Source organism: Pterocles gutturalis, unplaced genomic scaffold (genome assembly GCF_000699245.1).
Source record: "Pterocles gutturalis isolate BGI_N339 unplaced genomic scaffold, ASM69924v1 scaffold34564, whole genome shotgun sequence".
In the NCBI taxonomy this organism is placed as follows: domain Eukaryota; kingdom Metazoa; phylum Chordata; class Aves; order Pterocliformes; family Pteroclidae; genus Pterocles; species Pterocles gutturalis.
The window spans coordinates 54,823-72,295 of record NW_010131841.1 but is presented as its reverse complement, the minus strand read 5'-3'; the positions used below and the strand labels follow the sequence as shown (position 1 = coordinate 72,295).

At 44.8% G+C, this 17,473-nt stretch overlaps 1 protein-coding gene across 2 annotated transcripts in view; it reads right to left on the bottom strand.

Moving 5' to 3' along the window:
- The window catches only part of FARP2 (FERM, RhoGEF and pleckstrin domain protein 2), a 68,422-nt gene continuing 50,949 nt past the window's right edge, over positions 1-17,473 (bottom strand). The window contains exons 14-27 of one of the 2 annotated variants that reach the window (XM_010080729.1): positions 15,949-16,127; positions 13,955-14,044; positions 12,577-12,710; positions 11,583-11,664; positions 10,300-10,537; positions 9,102-9,232; positions 8,224-8,292; positions 7,815-7,904; positions 7,092-7,174; positions 5,152-5,270; positions 4,305-4,468; positions 2,058-2,165; positions 1,098-1,249; positions 1-91 (exon numbers count right to left, since the gene is read on the bottom strand). In XM_010080729.1, coding sequence (XP_010079031.1) covers positions 1-91; positions 1,098-1,249; positions 2,058-2,165; positions 4,305-4,468; positions 5,152-5,270; positions 7,092-7,174; positions 7,815-7,904; positions 8,224-8,292; positions 9,102-9,232; positions 10,300-10,537; positions 11,583-11,664; positions 12,577-12,710; positions 13,955-14,044; positions 15,949-16,127 — 1,730 coding nt within the window. Of the gene's footprint in view, positions 92-1,097; positions 1,250-2,057; positions 2,166-4,304; positions 4,469-5,151; positions 5,271-7,091; positions 7,175-7,814; positions 7,905-8,223; positions 8,293-9,101; positions 9,233-10,299; positions 10,538-11,582; positions 11,665-12,576; positions 12,711-13,954; positions 14,045-15,948; positions 16,146-17,473 lie in introns of both variants that reach the window. The other variant, XM_010080730.1, reaches the window with a different exon arrangement.

Genomic DNA, 17,473 nt, shown 5'->3' with positions numbered 1-17,473 from the left:
TCAGTCTGTGTGACTGTCCTTCTCATCCTTCGGAAGCAGCAGGCTGGACCTGGCTGGAGAGCTGGTGGCTCTCTTGATCACTTCCATCCACCTGGCAAGAAAGGACACAAGAAACGCTTGACCCCTCACTCACAGACATGTAATCTCCTTTGGTTACGAGCTGCACCCCTTTCATCAAACCTCACAAAACATCCGTTTTCTACCTCTCTTTTACTATTATTTTAGGAACTAACTCTTCTAGTGAATAGCTTCGGAGGTGGCAGGACACCATGGTTGCCTGGCCAAGTAACAGCTCTACAGTGCTTTGAGCTGCAGGGAGCTCTTAGGAGAGCAGGCTGTATTCTCTTGTACCACCCAGTGGGAATCAGAGGGTTTTGCTTTGAAATTGCTACATGAGACCAGTGGACTGAAGAGCCCAGCTCTGTGTCGAGGGCAGCTGATCTGTACACTGCCCCAAGAGTGTGACACTCTCCGGAGGAAGGGGGAAAGGATGGGACACCTCAATAAAACCTCTCTTCAGAACAACCAGAATGCAACGCAAGGGCTTTGCTATTCCGTTAGCAGCTGAAAGTTTTGAATGTGATGCATTTTAAACTTGATTTACTTTGGACAATGTGGGGAAGCCCCTAACAGCACCACTAAACACAATGATAGAGAAAGCAGGAAGGTGGAAAGCAGCACTGCACATGTTGCTCTCGGTGCTGTGTTATAACTCCTGTTTCCAGAGATGGAGAGGGAAAATCAGCACTCTTACACAACTCTCATTAACCTAGAAATCTGCCTCCCAGGACCTAGCGGGGCTGAGCATCTCGCAGCCCTGCCACCCGTGCTGCTCCCCAGCTCCAAGGAAGCCCCAGACTCCGGAGACAAAGCGGAGCCCAGAGCTACAAGGGCAACCACCAGCTCCCCCTGGCAAGGAGGAGGGTTCTGGCAGAGAAGGGATCTCCAAACATCATCGGAAGGGAACTTTATTACTGAGAATGTGCTGTAAGGTCACTTGGACTAGGAGGTAGGAGGAAAGGGGTGGCTCTGCATGATCAACCAGTGAGTTAACAGCATGTTATAGACCAAAGCAGACAAAGAAAACAGAAAATTACCTCTCAAAGGTGTATTTGCTCTCAGCCCTGAAGAAATACACGTGGGACTTGAACTGCAGCTTGAAGACATAATCCTTCTGAATGCCGTCCGCCTCTCCAGGATTGCTGACTGCGTAGCCGAGCAGTGGGAGACTGGCCAAGGGATAATCGTCCTGGAACAGCCCAAGAGCCCAGCCCTTAGTGCCAGGCGTCCCCTGCCCCGCAGTTCATCCCAGTGTGCACTCGCTCTTTTGTACTCTACAGGTAATTTTTGTTTAGGAGAGAACGGGAGGAGGAGCAGCCTTTATCTTTTGCAAGGCCTCTGACAGCTTCTAGTGAATCACAGAATGGTTTGGGTTGAAAGAGACCCAGTGACACCTTCCTCCCACTCCTTTCACTGTTTTTATAGATTATTTCCTTCTATTCCCCACCTGCCGCTGCCTCCTGGGCTCCCCCCTTCCCCCTCCGCATCATCTCTCAGGAACTCCAAGCACAGATCTGACACACAAGTTAAAATATCCCAAAAGAAACATGCCCTCGAGGCAAGAAGTCTAAATAAAATAAACACGGTTTATTGGATTGATAAGCTGAAAAGGCGCAGGTTGCACTGCAGCACAGGTCGTTACCGTACCGAGCAGGCGCTGAAGGCAGTGTGGGCAGGGAAATCCCCACTGCCTGTTGAACCATGCTGCAGGGCAGCGCTAGGGCTGGACAGAGGCTGCCCAATGGCTGCGGTTCCCTCGCCTCCATTCGTCGCCGCGTGACGAGGTGTCTTCTCCCTCACCCACAGAAGGTTAGTACCACTGGCAGAACTGGAAATCCTGATTAAATTCTGCAAGAAGGACCTTTCAGAGACCAGCTTCCTTACAAAACTACCTCCTCTTCCACTCGTTACTCTCCTTCACGCAGCTGCATGCGGAGCAGAAAGCCAAAGCCCTCGAGGTTCCCCCCGACACGCTCTGTGCAGCTCTGTTTGCTCACCTGGTGTGTTTTGTAGAAGAACAAGCAAAAGTTGGTGAAGACGACCCACAGTTTCTGCCAGCCGTTGCTGTTCTTGAATTTCCTCAGCAAGTATCCAGAGAGCTGGTTCTAGCACAGAAGGAAAGAAAACAACCGTGAACCCCCAGGTTGCTGTCCTTCAGAACAAGCCACCGGCTGCGGCAGGCACAAAGCTCCAGGACTGCCGGAACCCCTCCTGCGCTGGCTCCCGTGTTGTAAAAGGCCTCCCAGAAATTCCACATGGTGACCAGTGCCTCATATCTTGAGGTCACTAATTCACAACTATCTTCTTATGAACAAATGAGTGATTTCTCTCCACTAACAGCAAGCTCCCCTGCACATTTAAGCGCTTGCCATATCCTGGCTGTACCGCCGCGTCCCCCCAGCCACCACTCTACGGTCAGGGGGATGGGGACAGCCACGAGGGCAGCCACCCCTTCAGCCACTCTTTTTTTTTTTTTTTATGTACAGAAAAACCATGTAGAACACGCTGCGCGAGAAGGAAAATAAAGCAGGAGAGGAAACAGAGGGTTGCGGACAAGGTCCACGCGGCAGCTACGCGAAGCCAAGCCCGGCGCGGAATGGCAGCAAAGGGATTTTGTAATTAGAAGAGACGAGAGGATACTCTGGGAAGCATAACCAGGAGGAAACCCTCGATCGCCAAGGCGACGTTACACCTCTGCCGCTGGATGGGGCATCCTCACGCCAGCACGCGTGGGCTCACGGAGCGATCGGGGAGTGAGCAGAGGTACGTTTTCCTTGGCATCCCAAGGCTCCTCCCCACCAGCGCAGAACTTGAGAAGGGTTTTTACCTGGATCATGCACAGGTAATCAGACAGGGATAGGCTCTGGTTCCGGTACCAACAAACATGGGTGATTGTGTTGGGCCGTTGGGCCTGGCCCAGCAAATAGCGAGGAGGAAGCTCTGGAGAAACAGCAAGAGAGCAGAAAACTGAGCAGAGAAAAGGGGGAGAAAAAGAGAAAAACAGAACATTAGGATAAGAGAAGTGATGCAAAGAAAGGCGTCTGTTAAAGGAAAATGGATTGTGGAAAAAAAAATGATGGTATTAGAACATAGAACAGATGAAAGTGAGAGCGAGCTGCGAGAACTCACACATTCAAACCCAGAGCCTGCAGCAGCGTGATCTCGTTATCCGGGTACAGAGCAGCGAGATGGTGCCTTTCACAAGGGCATCGTCAGGGCGAGGAAGGCTCATCCCCTCCGCTAGCTACCACTTTCTTTGGCAGCCAGAGTGCCCAACTTCTGGGCCCTAAGCCAAGGTAACATCTATGGGGCTTCCTTTGCTGAGCTGATCTCTACATCACGAAAAGTCAGGAGCCTCAGTGCCCAAGTTTTAACCCCTGCCATTAAACAAAAAGTGTCTTAACAGCAGGGCAGGGAAGGCAGGAAGGACAAATACATGAATGTGGCACCCTGCCCTGTTTGTCCAGTTAGTGACCTCCTTCTTCTCTTCAGAGTATTTAGGGTCCTTCCCACTTCTGGAAGTCTTCCAAGCATGCCAGCCTCCAGGAAGGTGTTCTGCCCAACTGACCTGGCCAAACTGTCACCTCAAGTGACACCGCAGTGCCAGTGCCAGCAGCACTCTGCCTAAGGAGCGCTGAACAGACGTCTGTCTGGACATCTGTGGGATTCAGCACCAAAACGTGCCACCAGCGCTGCATCGAGCCACGCTGAGGGGTAGGACCCAAGGTAACACTGAATAAATCTGTTCAGCAGCACATGACACTGGTGTGAAAATGGCACTTTCTAACGCTTGCTGCTCACGCCCGCCAGCAAGGGAAGGGCAGAGAAGTCGTATTCCCCCTGAACCTAAAGCACTCTCTTAATTCTAGGTGCAGTACAGCAGCTCACCAGACCTCAGTCCAACAGAGCCACCCTCTACAGGAAAATATCCTGGATAGGTCACTTATCCTCCAGCAAGGCTGGTGAAACCCAAAGGAACCACTCACTCCCGGGTTTCCTTTCCAATTCCCCTCCTTCGGTGCCTTTGCTGAAGCAGAGCCCTGCTGCAAGGAGAGCGGAGCACGTGCATGCTGACACAGACACGCAGAGACGGGCAAGCACGCGGCGGCCTTTGAATGGCCCATGCCCTCCCGTGGCCGCAGAGACACTGTGAAGGCGAAATGGGAGATGGAGTGGAGGACGAGCGGCGGCTGAGCGAGCCAAGACGGACAGAGTGAGAGGCGAGAGCTGCGCCCCACGGGTACCTCGACAGCCACACTGTGGTCAGTCATGGAGACGCTGGTGTTGCGGTACCAGCACACGTGCATGGTTGTGTTGGCACGGTGGTGGCTCTGCCTGTCCAAGGAGCTACGAGAAGAGTGTATGTCATCTTCGGACTCCTGTTCTAAAGAGACCTCATCAGAGGATCCTGGGGGAGGAGAATTCGGCAGTGGTTTAAGAAAAGCGTGCAATACAAAGAGCAAGAGAAGTAGGGAATCCGGAGAAAAACTGTTTTCTCTTGCAATGGTCCAGTTTTAAAATAGGTCAACTTGAATTTGTTACGCAGCTCCTAAAGGCCACTCTGAGCAAATCGGTTTGGCTTTGGGGGAGCTGACTCAATACTGTGTAAAACAAACAAACCAAAAATCCCCACACTTCATCTGCACTCGCTTTGGAGTGAGGAATAGGAAGAAGTGCTCCAGGAAGGAATACTACGTGTTTCAGCACATCTGTAACACTACCAGGGACAGGCACAAGAATGCTGGGCTATAAAAGAACTTGCCGATCTCCAAGGACAACACATTTCTGTGCAAAAAAAAAAAAAAAATACACTACATGGTTAAACTGAGAAAAATCTAAGAGATTAATGAGAAGCTTATAAAATTAACAGTTCTGCAACTGGAGCATCTCTGCTGCATTTAAAGCCACCAGGAACATCAGCCTAGGAAGACAAGCATATTTCTTTTGATTAAAATAAAACAAAAGCACAATAACTCTCAATTACAGTATGAATTATAAAAATACTCCATTTATGTCATCAAATTCACAACAGAAAAAGGGAAAAGGACATGGCAACTGATGGTTTTCAAGAAGGCAGGAAACACCACTTACTGTTGGAGCGATTGCATACTGAGTTTTCCAGAAGCATGTCCGATTTCTCAGTAGATTTCTTGGCCATTTCAATTGCCATGTTTAGGTCTTCCATCCACTTCCCCATCTCCAGGCGGGTACTGCAAGACAAATGGTGCGCATGGAGACCACCCCAGCCGGGCGCCATGACAGAGTGCTAGTTTGCTGAAGGAAGGCACAAGTCACAAGGAGCAGTCCCTTTCCATAACATAAATAAAAATAAAATAAAGATTCCTCCAAAGCATGAGCCTTCCAGATAGGACGCTGACCTCACACAGCCTTCACCTCTGTTTTCAAGCCTTGAGACAAGATGAAAATAACCATTAAAAACTTGGACTTTACAGCAAAGAGAATGAACAGACAGCCAAAGGGCACTAAAACATGCCCCTCTCTGTCACTGTTCTTCAGAGAGCTTCGTAGCTGATGGGGTATTTCAAACGTGAAATCATAGTTTCATTCCAAAAAGCATTTTGGAGATGGGCTGTATGACCATACTGAATATGATTTTTTTGAAGGCTAAAAAGCAACCTGAAAGACATCACAACTTTTACAGGGGATACAGGATTTACCCTACACCTCAAGCAAGTAAAACACGGAATGCAGGGTGATGAGTTCTTCCACCCCCCGGAGTTTCCATTATGGGTTATACGGCTCATGCCATGATTCCAGGGTACAAGCTTTACAGCTCATATATGTGTATCCATATCCATCGGTAAACAACGGCATAAAGTTCTCTGTTAGCCATGGCCACATGGCCAGAGCATCTCTTTTTTTACCTCTGGCTACATTCCGTGGGCACAATCGTTGCTTGAGGTGCCATATACAGTTACACGCTCTTCTGTTTGCTTGGGAGGGTCTGTGGGAATTATTTTTTGGTACCCATCTCTTAAGTTTTTAAATTTAGAACAAAAATTCCACACATAGTCTAAGCCCAGCAGCAATTTTTTGTTGTTTTTCTGACAGGTAGGGAGAGGTAACATAAGAAAAACAACTTTTGTACAACTATTTCTGAGTTATGACAAGGTAAAAATTACATTTTTCCAAATTTAAGAACCTTTCAAGCACTTTATGATTTGTAGCTGCTGAGAAACAGCTGATCTTAAAAATAATTGACATTTTCAGGTGTTAGGCTGCAATTAAAAAGTTTTGCTTGCTGAACACATGTACAACCAGAAGTACTGGCTCCTGTGCCACTACATGCCTGATTTATAAATATTCAGTAATGGTTATTTTTCAATAACAGGTTATCAAGGAGTAAGAAACTCTATAAATTTAAGGTTAAGGTTCAGTGCTGCCATCCTGCATTCTTAGCACACCCAACTCCAGCTGCCTTTCAGGGGACCTATAGAGGGACAAAATCTTCTAAAGCTGATCCTGAGAGAACAGGTGTAGCAGACATCCTAAGTATATTTCAGATATCAAGTAAAAAAAAAAGACACCAAACTCACTGCACAGGGACATGTTGCACTGAAAAGGGATCGGTGTCCTCTCCATGCCTGCCTTTATTTTACTCTCCCTTTCCAGCTTCCTCCATGAGACCCACGCAGGAACTCCCCCCTCCTTACATCCATTTACATGTTCCAGATTTTAACTCTTTTTGGATCTCTAAAATAGTTGCATGTTCAGATTTTGTCTTGTCTCCTGCTCTATAGCTGTTGTTTAAAGGATGACACTGGCAACTCAGCTAACTGGAAACCAATGCAACGGCAACGTTATTGCTGCTGCTGGATGTTTAATAACACACCATTCCATGAGATAACCTGCTCCTTCCCAAAACACAGCACTGGTGAAGGAGCTGGGAAGTGTCCTGGGTTTGTTTTGAAGTCATGCTTTCCCCTGGCTCTGCACCACCCAGTTGAACAGCGACTCTTTGAAGAAGGTATCTAACAAACCTACAGGCAACTGAGGAAAAGAAATGTCACCTTGCTGCCACCACTATGGTTTTTTGTGCTGAATAGATGGTGAAGCAGTGTGGGACAGCCCATTCGTTCTCACTCTCCTCCACCTGCAGAAAAAGAAAAGGTTTTTCTCATCACTGCTCGGTGACCGATAAACACTGAAACTGTTCTTGGCTGGCGAGGAATCTGAGCCACGATACGATTACAGCCCATCTGCAATAAGCGCAAAACAACTACTCTTTTACAAATTCCACCTACTTTGAGTCTATTTTGGCTCAATACAATAATCTATACTGTGTGTTTCTACTGCCACATCTCTAGCAGCACAGCACCACAAGAACAGGAGGGTTCTGAGCAGGATTCGGCTTCTTACTTACCGGTGGGTCGAGCACTATCAGCTGCAAATCAAACACAGAAAGAACAGTCCCGTTAGAACAGGGGGTGGGGAGGCAGGAGGACTGATTATCTGCCTAGGTGTGTGCACAGGGGAAAATAGCCAGGACAAATCCATCTTTGCAGATCAGCCTCTCACAGCAGCGTGAAAATGAATGGTCAAAAGGGTGTGCTGCAGCTGTTTTGCTAATGTGATGGAAGGAATACACTCATCACCTACAGACAAGTCTGTGTTTGAAGGTCCCAGCCTGGGAGCAGCTTGTGGCTTCAGTCCTCATGCCCTGAAGGACTGCCTCAACCTGCTTAAGGCAAAGTCATTTTCCTAATGCTGTGATGCAGCTTGAAATCACTTACCAGCATGCCATGCAGAGGAAGATGTCCATGAATTTTGAATTGATTTGTCCCTGTAACTCCTTTGCTTGTGTACAGTAACATATCCGAGAACTAAAAAAGGCAGGAAGAATACAGTCAATATTCTGAAGACAGCAGGCAGGGCCAAGTATTTTTGCCATCTTTTTAAAAAAACACTATTTTGTTTATTTACAAGAGAGGCAATTAATTTTTAAAGTTCTGTTAAAACTATGTGCCATTAAGGAAACAAGCTGAACAGACAGTATTGTCACAGTCGTGCTCCGTCTAAAAATCCCTCAGAGTGAGTTTTCAGTTACGATGCTGATTTTCATCCTAAGCACGTGCAAACACACTTTCACGACAATTTTATCTTGAAGACTTTGGGTTTATGAAAGCCAGAAGCAACACCCACCAGAAAGAACATCCGCTGCTGTAAACCCTTCTTAGTGAGCTTGTACAAGCAACCTTCCCGTATAAACTCCTGTAGAGGAAAATAAAAAGTTAGGCAAAGCCTGGTCTTTCCCAAACACTGGAAATTTTAATGTTGGGGTTTTATTTCATCCCAGAGTATGCAGATGTTGATTGGAGCCCAGCAATGATCACTAACAGATTTGTTAAACGCCAGATGACACCCTTCCTTCTGTTTTGTAAACATGAATCAGCTCCTTGCTGCAGCCAGCATTTAAATCAATAAAGCAAGAGAAGGAAAAGGAGCAGAGTTCCTGTGGACATCAGCAGTTGGCCTCTTACACTTACATCCCACCGCAGTGATTGCCATAGCATCCCAAAAGCATACGCGATGCTCCTGTAACTTATGCTCAGTATATCTATCAAAAACAAAGAAACAAAAAACCAAGCAGGAACTGAAAAACCTCCTGGAAAAACAGAGTCACCGGTCCCAGTTTTGCCCAGCGGAATGGCTGTCCCCATCGCTACGTCCTCTGCGCAGCCTCAGTCCTCAGATAGACAGAAGCAGAGCTGGCAGTGGATTCCCTATCGAGCACACGACGGATTGTTTCCCACTCAAACACAGAGCACTCTACCCCAGCGTACCCACTATCTGCTGTACTGGAAACACAAAACTGTCAGCAGAGTCTAAGCAGAAGCATTTTTGATCTATTCCTTAGGACATCCTCAAGACCTCCAGGGACCTACTATGGAGACAATTATACAAAGCCTTTACAGTCGGTCCATAAAATGGAGAGGCAGTGATGGCAAACACATGGTGGAAAGGCACCTCCTAGGCAATAAAAACAACGAAGGATCTAAAAACTAAGCAAAAGTACTTACCCTACCAGGTGCCGTGAGATTATCTATACCGATCAAGTCGTGCTGCAGCTCTGTCAGCTTCTGGAAATTCTCCAGGCGGATGAGACTGTGCTGCAGCTGAGACGTCATTTCCGTGACTTCCTTCAGTGCATCTGTAAGGAAAATGGCACCAAGGGGATCAGAACAGAGCAGACTAAGCCCAGCCACCAAGTTTATCCCTGGAAAACTGAATCTGAAATTTACGGCCAGATTTAGAATCGAACAGAATAGTTCAGTTGCAAGGGACCAACAGCAATCATGCAGTCCAACTGCCAACTTCTTAAACCATATTTTATAGCTACCTAGGGGCAAAATGGAGACTGGCAAGCAACTTGATAGTGTTTTCTATGCTTCTGGAGATTATTTGTATCTTGGATTTTGCTCAATGAGTAGTATTTACCATGTAGCCAAAAGTAAATTAAAAACTTGATGCCAACTATTTCCGCCAAAGATGACTTTACAAGTGAATGGAATTTACTATGCAAGTTTTTGATGCTACAAAGCAATTGGGTTTTTGACAGATTTTTACTTATAAATGACAAAGAGTTCCTAAAAAACCTACTTTTTTGCCTGCTAACAAAGGGGACAAGGAAAAGGCTAATTTTCTAACTTTGTTTGAATCATTAAGATCTATCAAGATTACCATGAGAAAAACACTTTGCAGAATGCTAGAAAAAGTATTCATCCTATGCAGAGAGAACAGTCGACATCAACGTTATCTTTTGCATTTTCCAAACTAGCACTTAAGGCAATTTTCTGTCCTCTGCAGAAAGCTTCAGAGCCCTGCACCCGAGTAGGAAAGCAGTGAAACCTGGTACTGAAAACCTCAAAGAAAAGCACAGTTAATTTCAAAAGATAAGCTAAACTTTTTTTCTTTTTTTTATTAAGCTGCCTCCTGACAGTTTTCTGCTGTTCTACTTGGTATATTCTGGGTTTTTTTTCAAGATATTTAAATTCCAGTATTCACTAAGCAGTTGTGTTTTCAGCAATCTAAAACAAAGTTCTGTGTATTTCACAGAGGTGCAGGCAACAGTCAGAGAGGTCCTGGATGGAGAAAAAGCATTTATACTGAATTTTGTAGATGTAATGCTTGTTGTTTCCCACAGGGTACAGGCAAAATTTGGTATGTACATAGAAACGGGTCCCTGCCTCACCCGTATACAGCTGAGTGCTCACTCACTGCGGCAATCTGCAAAGTCCCGGTGCTCTGCCGTGTAGTGCTTGCAAAGTCTCCCCAGGATCAACTTGTAGTGCATCAGTCTCTGGATGGGTTTGAGCAGAAACGTGTTGAGGGGCAGGTAGCAGACCTTCTGCAGCTCAAACTCCTTATAAACCATTTCCAGCTTCTTTAGGCGTTTAGTTGCTTTCTCCAGTTCCGTCAGGACCTCATCATGTTTCTGCAGATAACTGGTAAACTCCTGTTGAATTGTACAAAAAATACTCGGATAAAAGGAAAACAGTCTTTAATAGATTTCACAGTGAATAAGAAAAAGCATTCCCTCCCCGCTCTGCTTTTGTCTCTGACTGTGATTATACAATCCAAGATGGCATACATGTCACAAGTATTGACAAAAATAGAATTACCAACTTTATATGTTTCAATGGCTTAATTAAAAAAAAAAAACAAACCAGTATTAAAAGTAAAATATTTGCTTAGTTTTCCTCTGTTCACTATTTACTGCAGCCATGCCTCCGTGTGCCTCTGACGAGAACAGCTGGTAGCACCACTCGTTAATACTTTGCCATTCTAAGGCAATTCTTGTCGATTAGTAACTTTTTGTCAAGTTAGGACAGGCAGAAGTGAGCTGAGAGGATTGTCTCATCTACATTTATCTGGTAAAGAAACTGGCAGGTTGCTCCCAGTCAGGGTCAAAACAGACGTCTGGGTGGCACTATGCCCCTGCCTGCGGGGAACGTCAAAGGCAGAGAGTGCTGGTAGTCTAGCAGTCGCACACTTCTGCACTCCCATTTGAGCCAGTGGTTTGAATGGAATAATAATGGAATAATGGAATAATCACTCCACTACGACAGCACAAGTGTAACTGTTCCATGAAGGCACTCTACTCCTACTAAAGGTGACTTTGTTTCAGAAGAAACTAATCTGCAGTTAAAAAAAATGTATATTTTGGAATTAAACAACCTTATGCATCTCCACAGGGGAGCGTTCGAGCTGTACAAACGTAGGAGAGGCAGTGAAGCTAATTAAATAATCTTTCTTCTGCTGAATAACCAGCAAACTACTTTTTCTCAAGGTAAATGGAGGTGTTTAAATAAGCAACAGTGGCATAAAGCCTTGCTGTATATATTTTATTATGTTTGCTTTTTAATTCATTTATCAACAATAAGTGTTTGCAAGTCACTCTGCATTTAGTGGAAATACTAAACCTTGAACTCTCATCCTTGACAAAAGGAAAGAAGTGAATCAACAGCCCTGAGATTCCATTATTTTAATCCTCTATCTACCTTTAGAGTACGCATGTTCCTGAGCATGACGTCTCCAATGCGCTGATAATCTCCTTTCACGTGAGCGTTGGTTCTTCCTTCCCTAAAATACACACGAGGAGATGAAATAAGAAGGCACAGTACATGCAAGACCAAGAAATTTAAATTTCCTCCTTCCACCTTCCACTGTACTTCAAGACATGGACTGCCTGAGTAAAATTAAGGGAAGCAGTACTAACATTAATCCCTCCTCTATCCATTTTTAGTCACTTGACATTCCCATTTCACTGTTTGGGTTGAAAATACAGAAGCTGCATAAAATAACAAACATTAAACCATGCTTAGAGAACTGAGAAACGAATAAAAATAAATTAGTGTGAAAGTCTACTTCGGAGCTTAACCTCTCAGATTTCTGAATAAATGTCATAATATGATCCCACCTGAATTTATTTTTGTTCATAATTCATTTATATTAACCACCTCCTTTTGAATGGTAATCATATTCTATTACATCTCAGATCGGGAGAAAGTAATACAAAGGTTAAAAGACTAAACCCATGCTCTTCGAAATAAATTGCACTGCAAGAACTGAACTCTAAGCTCAATTGCCCAAAAGTCTTTCCTAGATTTTCACCTGGAGATTCATTAACTGGAAGGTGTTGAAAACCGCACACATTATCTTTTTGACCTTGTGTTCCTTCTCTTTTGCAACGCTAGAGAGACAACACCAGGTTATATTAACAGTTGGGCTCAATGATCTTAAGGGTCTTTTCCAACCTAAATGATTCTGTGACTACAAACCTCTCGGGCTGGTGTACAATTCATCCCACTACAGGATATCATGGACAAGGCAGCGCTTGAAAAATGGGCTTTGCAAAATGTATAAATTACTTTTACCTTGATTCTATTTAAGTAGAAATAGCATTTCAAGTCTAGATTAAGTACAGTTTTGATGCAAGGACATAGGAAACGGTCCTCTGGCTCGCTGCCCACGCGCTGCACTGTTAATGCTTACCAGAGCGATAGCCTTTGCTCAATCTCTTTCAGAAAGCCTCGATGAAACTCATAAATTGGGTCTATGTTAGAGAAGAGTAATGTCATCAGGCCCTCTGGCATAGCGTTCTCCTTGATGACTGCGCTGCGAAACCACTGCCAGAAAAATTCATAAATGATGATCAATTTCTCTATTTAAGATATTAAGCACTAGCGTAAAAATTTCTGTTCCTGCTGCAATGGGGGAGGAGGAAGCGTGTGCACAAGGAAACAGCAGGAAGGAAGGAGAAATACTGGGGGAAGATGTAATCTGGGAAAGACAAAAAGATGTAATTTCTTTCCTTGCCAAACATTACAAATACGAGGCTTATTACTGGTTCTGGGCACAAGTATGTTTCTGGATGTAATGATGGTTGGTAACGGCTCTAAATTACAGTCAGTTACCGAGTGGCTGCCGCAGCTGATGTTACACCACTGCATGTGCTTCACCGCAGGTTCAACTGCTCTTTCATAAAACCTGGAGCCCTGTGCTAGTTACTCGGTAGCTGGAGACACCTTGCTGCGTGTCACATACTGCACTTGTTATCACTTTCAGCTCCCTCCCCTCTGGCAGCGATGGGAATATTACAACAATCCTGCGAGGTGCCACATGTTCCCCCATCTTTTAGGAGAAGTTCCTGTAGGAGGAATTTGAGTGAGATGGTGCTCACTGAGCTCGCGGAGAACACCTCAGCTGAAGAGGTAAGGCAGTAAGGGACTCAAACTTCTCTTTGATGGAATGAAAGCAAGAGCTTATAGAAAAACAACAGTCAGGGTTCAAACTTGGAGTAGATGAACAACGACCTCTTACAGAAAAAGAGCTGGAAACTCAAGGTGTCCTCCAAACAAGGACTCACTTGTCTGCTTTCGGTGAAAGGAGGTGAGAAGGAGGGGAAAGAAAAAGCAGAAACAAAAAAAGACAAAACTCCTCAAACCCTTTGCAATTGTCATCTGTTCTCACGATCTGAAGGCACAAAGAGAAAAGCTCCCCAAGGAATACCGCAGAGATGATGGCTAGATGATAAGCAGAGCTGCCAGCAATGACTATCACTGAAGCCAAATGCAAAACATTTGTAGGCAGTCCCTGTTCACAATTTTCCCAGAGAAAGTTCGCCTAAGACATCAAAACGATATGTGCTGTAGCAATTAGAGCTAACGAGAGAAGTCCAGAGAAGATATCTGCTCTCCCACATGAGGGCCTGCAGAACAAGGAAAATATCAGCTACATGGCTCATGGATTATGCTTTATCATAGGACTTCCTTTTTCTGTCACCTGGAAGAAATTCCAAGTTTTTCCAAATTAACAACTGTAAATTTGTTACAAAAAAGGAAAAGCATTAAATAAAGTTAAAAGCTCTTACCACTGTAATAACTTCCAGGTCCTTTAAATACGTCCGTTCTGTAGCAAGAATCTCCTTTGCTATGAAGTATGCCTTGTCAGTTGGATAGCGCTGAAAGAACACGCAGTGATCAACAGGTATGAAGATATAAATGCTCTATTTGATACTAAGGACAAGTTCAAACCTTACATACGTTTCCCCTTGCTGTGTGCAAATGGAGCAGCTGACTGCTGGCAAGGCATCTCTGTACTTAACACGTATTCTCAAATACTGACTTTACTATAAAATACTATTTATTCTTTAAGATTATTAAAAGAATAATGCACTTATACAAGCTTCCATTTCAAAATCAAGGGAGCACTTCACAAAATACAGAAACAGTTATTCCAGATTTCCTAGGTTTTGAACACTTCTCTAATCAAAGTACAGCAGATCGACACCACAGTCCTTTTTCCCAAACTAGCCTATTTCCACTCACAGTTTTTACTCAAATCCTTTGAAGATCACATTAAGTAGCTAAGAAAACACAAATATCGAACTACATCAGTTGTTGGTTGCATGGTTGCTCCAAGGCTGCTATTTAAAGAGAACACAGGATGGACACAGGAGCACAGAGGAATGAAATTGTGAGGAGAGATCTGCAGCTGCAACAAACCACTCTCAGAGTTGGCCTGAAAACATACATTACTCAAAATCACATCAGTAACGTTAAGGAATTAATCACATTTCAAGCCAAGATGCCGCTTTGTCTCCTGAGCTCACTATGCTGTGCCACAGTTTTATGCCAAATCCTTGCCTGGTAAAAATAATGACAGCAAACCCATTTGACTCACGTGAAAATCTGTCCTCCATCTCTGTCCCTCTTGAAGGTAACGCAGCTTTGAAAACTATTTTTCCCTTTTTGTTGTACATACCAAGTTAATTAAAAATTCTCTTTTGAGGGATGCTTTGCGATGCCCTCCAGCACCACCAGCATGGCTACTCAGTGCTTCCAAATCTCCCATCTCAATATTGCTCATGGAGGAGACGTTTCCCTGGTTGCTCAGTAATGTACCTGTTGAGCCCATCTTAGCCACACAGAATCCCTGGAGGTGTATATCCCCAAATAATTAATTTTGAGAAAGTGTCTAATCTCTTTTCAGGTTATGCTGGTTACCATAGTCCCACACATCAGCCCCCTCCCTAGGGGTACCGGAGGACATACTTTGACATACTTCACTCCATAGCCATCCTCTTAGCTCTAATGTACCTGTCTCAGGTACACAGTATCAGCTGAAATCCTACCTCATCTTGGCTTCAGGTATTTTTTGTTTTTTCTTGGCCTATTTATCTGACTGTAGCCTCATAAACCCTCAAAATGCTGTTGAACCTCAGTGAGCACCCTTCTCAAACAGCCGCTTCCCAAAGGATACAACATAATTTTTCTGACCTCCCTGGAGACCGAGGTGACACAGCTCTTATCTCGCTTACCAGCTTCCTCATGCAGCATTTCCTCGTTCTCAAACATCCTGTTTATCAACCGATGGAACAACAGATGCTTGACTATAACTTCAGCAGTCTCTTACATGATACGAGAATCGCTGCTAAAAGGGATGGGCTTCCACAGAATCACAGACTGGTTTGGGTTGGAAGGGACCTCAAAGCCCATCCAGTTCCACCCCCTGCCATGGGCAGGGACACCTCCCACTAGCCCAGGTTGCTCAAAGCCTCATCCAGCCTGGCCTTGAACCCCTCCAGGGATGGGGCATCCACAGCTTCTCTGGGCAACCTGGGCCATTGCCTCACCACCCACACAGGAAAACACTTCTTCCTCAGATCTCATCTCAATCTCCTGGCAGGACTGCACTGCACCATACAACTGAGAGCACCGTCCAGATGCTCCTTCAACACTAACCACCAAAAACATCTGTTTCCACCCCAAAATATAATGCAATCAACACTCAGCAAGCACAGCCCCCCACCTGAAACCATCACTTTTCTCATGACATAAATTCCCAGTCGCATCATTATCTTACCTTCCGTTTCATTTCGTCCTCCTCTTCTATCCTGGCACTGCCAGCATCACTAAGGACAGGGCTCAGAAGAGGAGAGGAACCCTGGCCAGCTGCATTCAAGTTCACCTGAAATGCCGGGTTCAAGCCCAGGGAACTCTTCAGCACGAGGGAAGAGAGCTGAGGATGGTCCACGGGCACGCCTGGGTGGGAAGAGAAGGAGAAGATGGAGTGGAAAAGGGGAGAAAATGGTTTCAAAGATAGCACACCTAATACAATTACCCACCATTTCTGTAAACTATAACTGCAATCTCACATTATTTAAAAAAAGGCAAAAGAAAAAAGACCAAAAAACCCCCATATCTATCCAAAGACTTCAGTGTGTAGCTCAAAGCAAACAGAAGGATCCCCGCAAGCCAGCCGTGAACGTGGCAGCGCAGCAGGGACACACACCTTTGCAACCACATTTAAGGGAAAGGATAAATTGTTCAGTGTCTAGAAAAAACTGCTCAAATCCTGCCGGATTTTGTTGAGTAGCAGAAGGGTTTGCACCACAGGATTATACTGCAGGAACAAGAATACAGCTTTTAATTTTTCCTTTTGAAAGTAAGAATTACTTTTCTCCTCAGGGAAAAGAGAGGACCCGCCATTCCACTACTCCCCATGCCAGAAAAAAGTCCAGAAGATAAGGCTTGTCAAAAATACATTCAGAAACCACAGAATCTCCAAAATTGTACTGATGGGAGAGGAAAACATATTGCTATACAAAAAGGGAGCATGCGAGAGATTTCATTCTGTCTCTTCTAAATATATGACTAGAAGAATCTACTGATCTCAAATGAAAACAATTTTGCAGCAGTATTAACTGGATGGACACAATCCCCTTGCACAGCAAAACCTGTCTGAAGCAGGAGTAACATGCCCTGCTTTGTTTTGGATTACTAATTGTCAATCTTTTTTTTTTAATGTTATTATTTAATTTGTGGACCCTTTAGAGATTTCTGACACAGAAGGCACCATCCCTACGAACAGTCACTGCTCTCCTCTCTTCTGCAGACTCCCTGGAAAGAGCATGCAGACACCTCTCGAGGGTTCACAGTGGAAACAACTGTTCAAGAAGCTGCTTTTTGGGACCGAACAAAGGCAACAGACACTCCCATTATTTGCACTACGCCCACAAAATGCCTACCTAACCTCACCATTTTTTTTTCTTTTTTTTTTTTTTCTGCTCTTCCCTATGACAAACAGACCAGGCAGACGAAGAGGTACCAAATGCTTCGGTATCTACCACTTTCACCACTCCGCCCAAACCCTCAGCCACACTCACAGCCCTCCCCAACCATTTGTTGTGTGGTTACAACCAGAAAGCAAGGGCTAAAATCACCTGACAAGGCAAACAGAAAAATCGAAAGCGAAGCCAAAAATGCTAACTCATCAGTTTCCAAACTACTTAAAAATCATCCCAAAAACTTAAAAAAATAATAATAAATCAATCAGCCCCTGTGGATACCCAGCATCTCTCGACACAGAGGCAGGGCAGGAGGAGTTG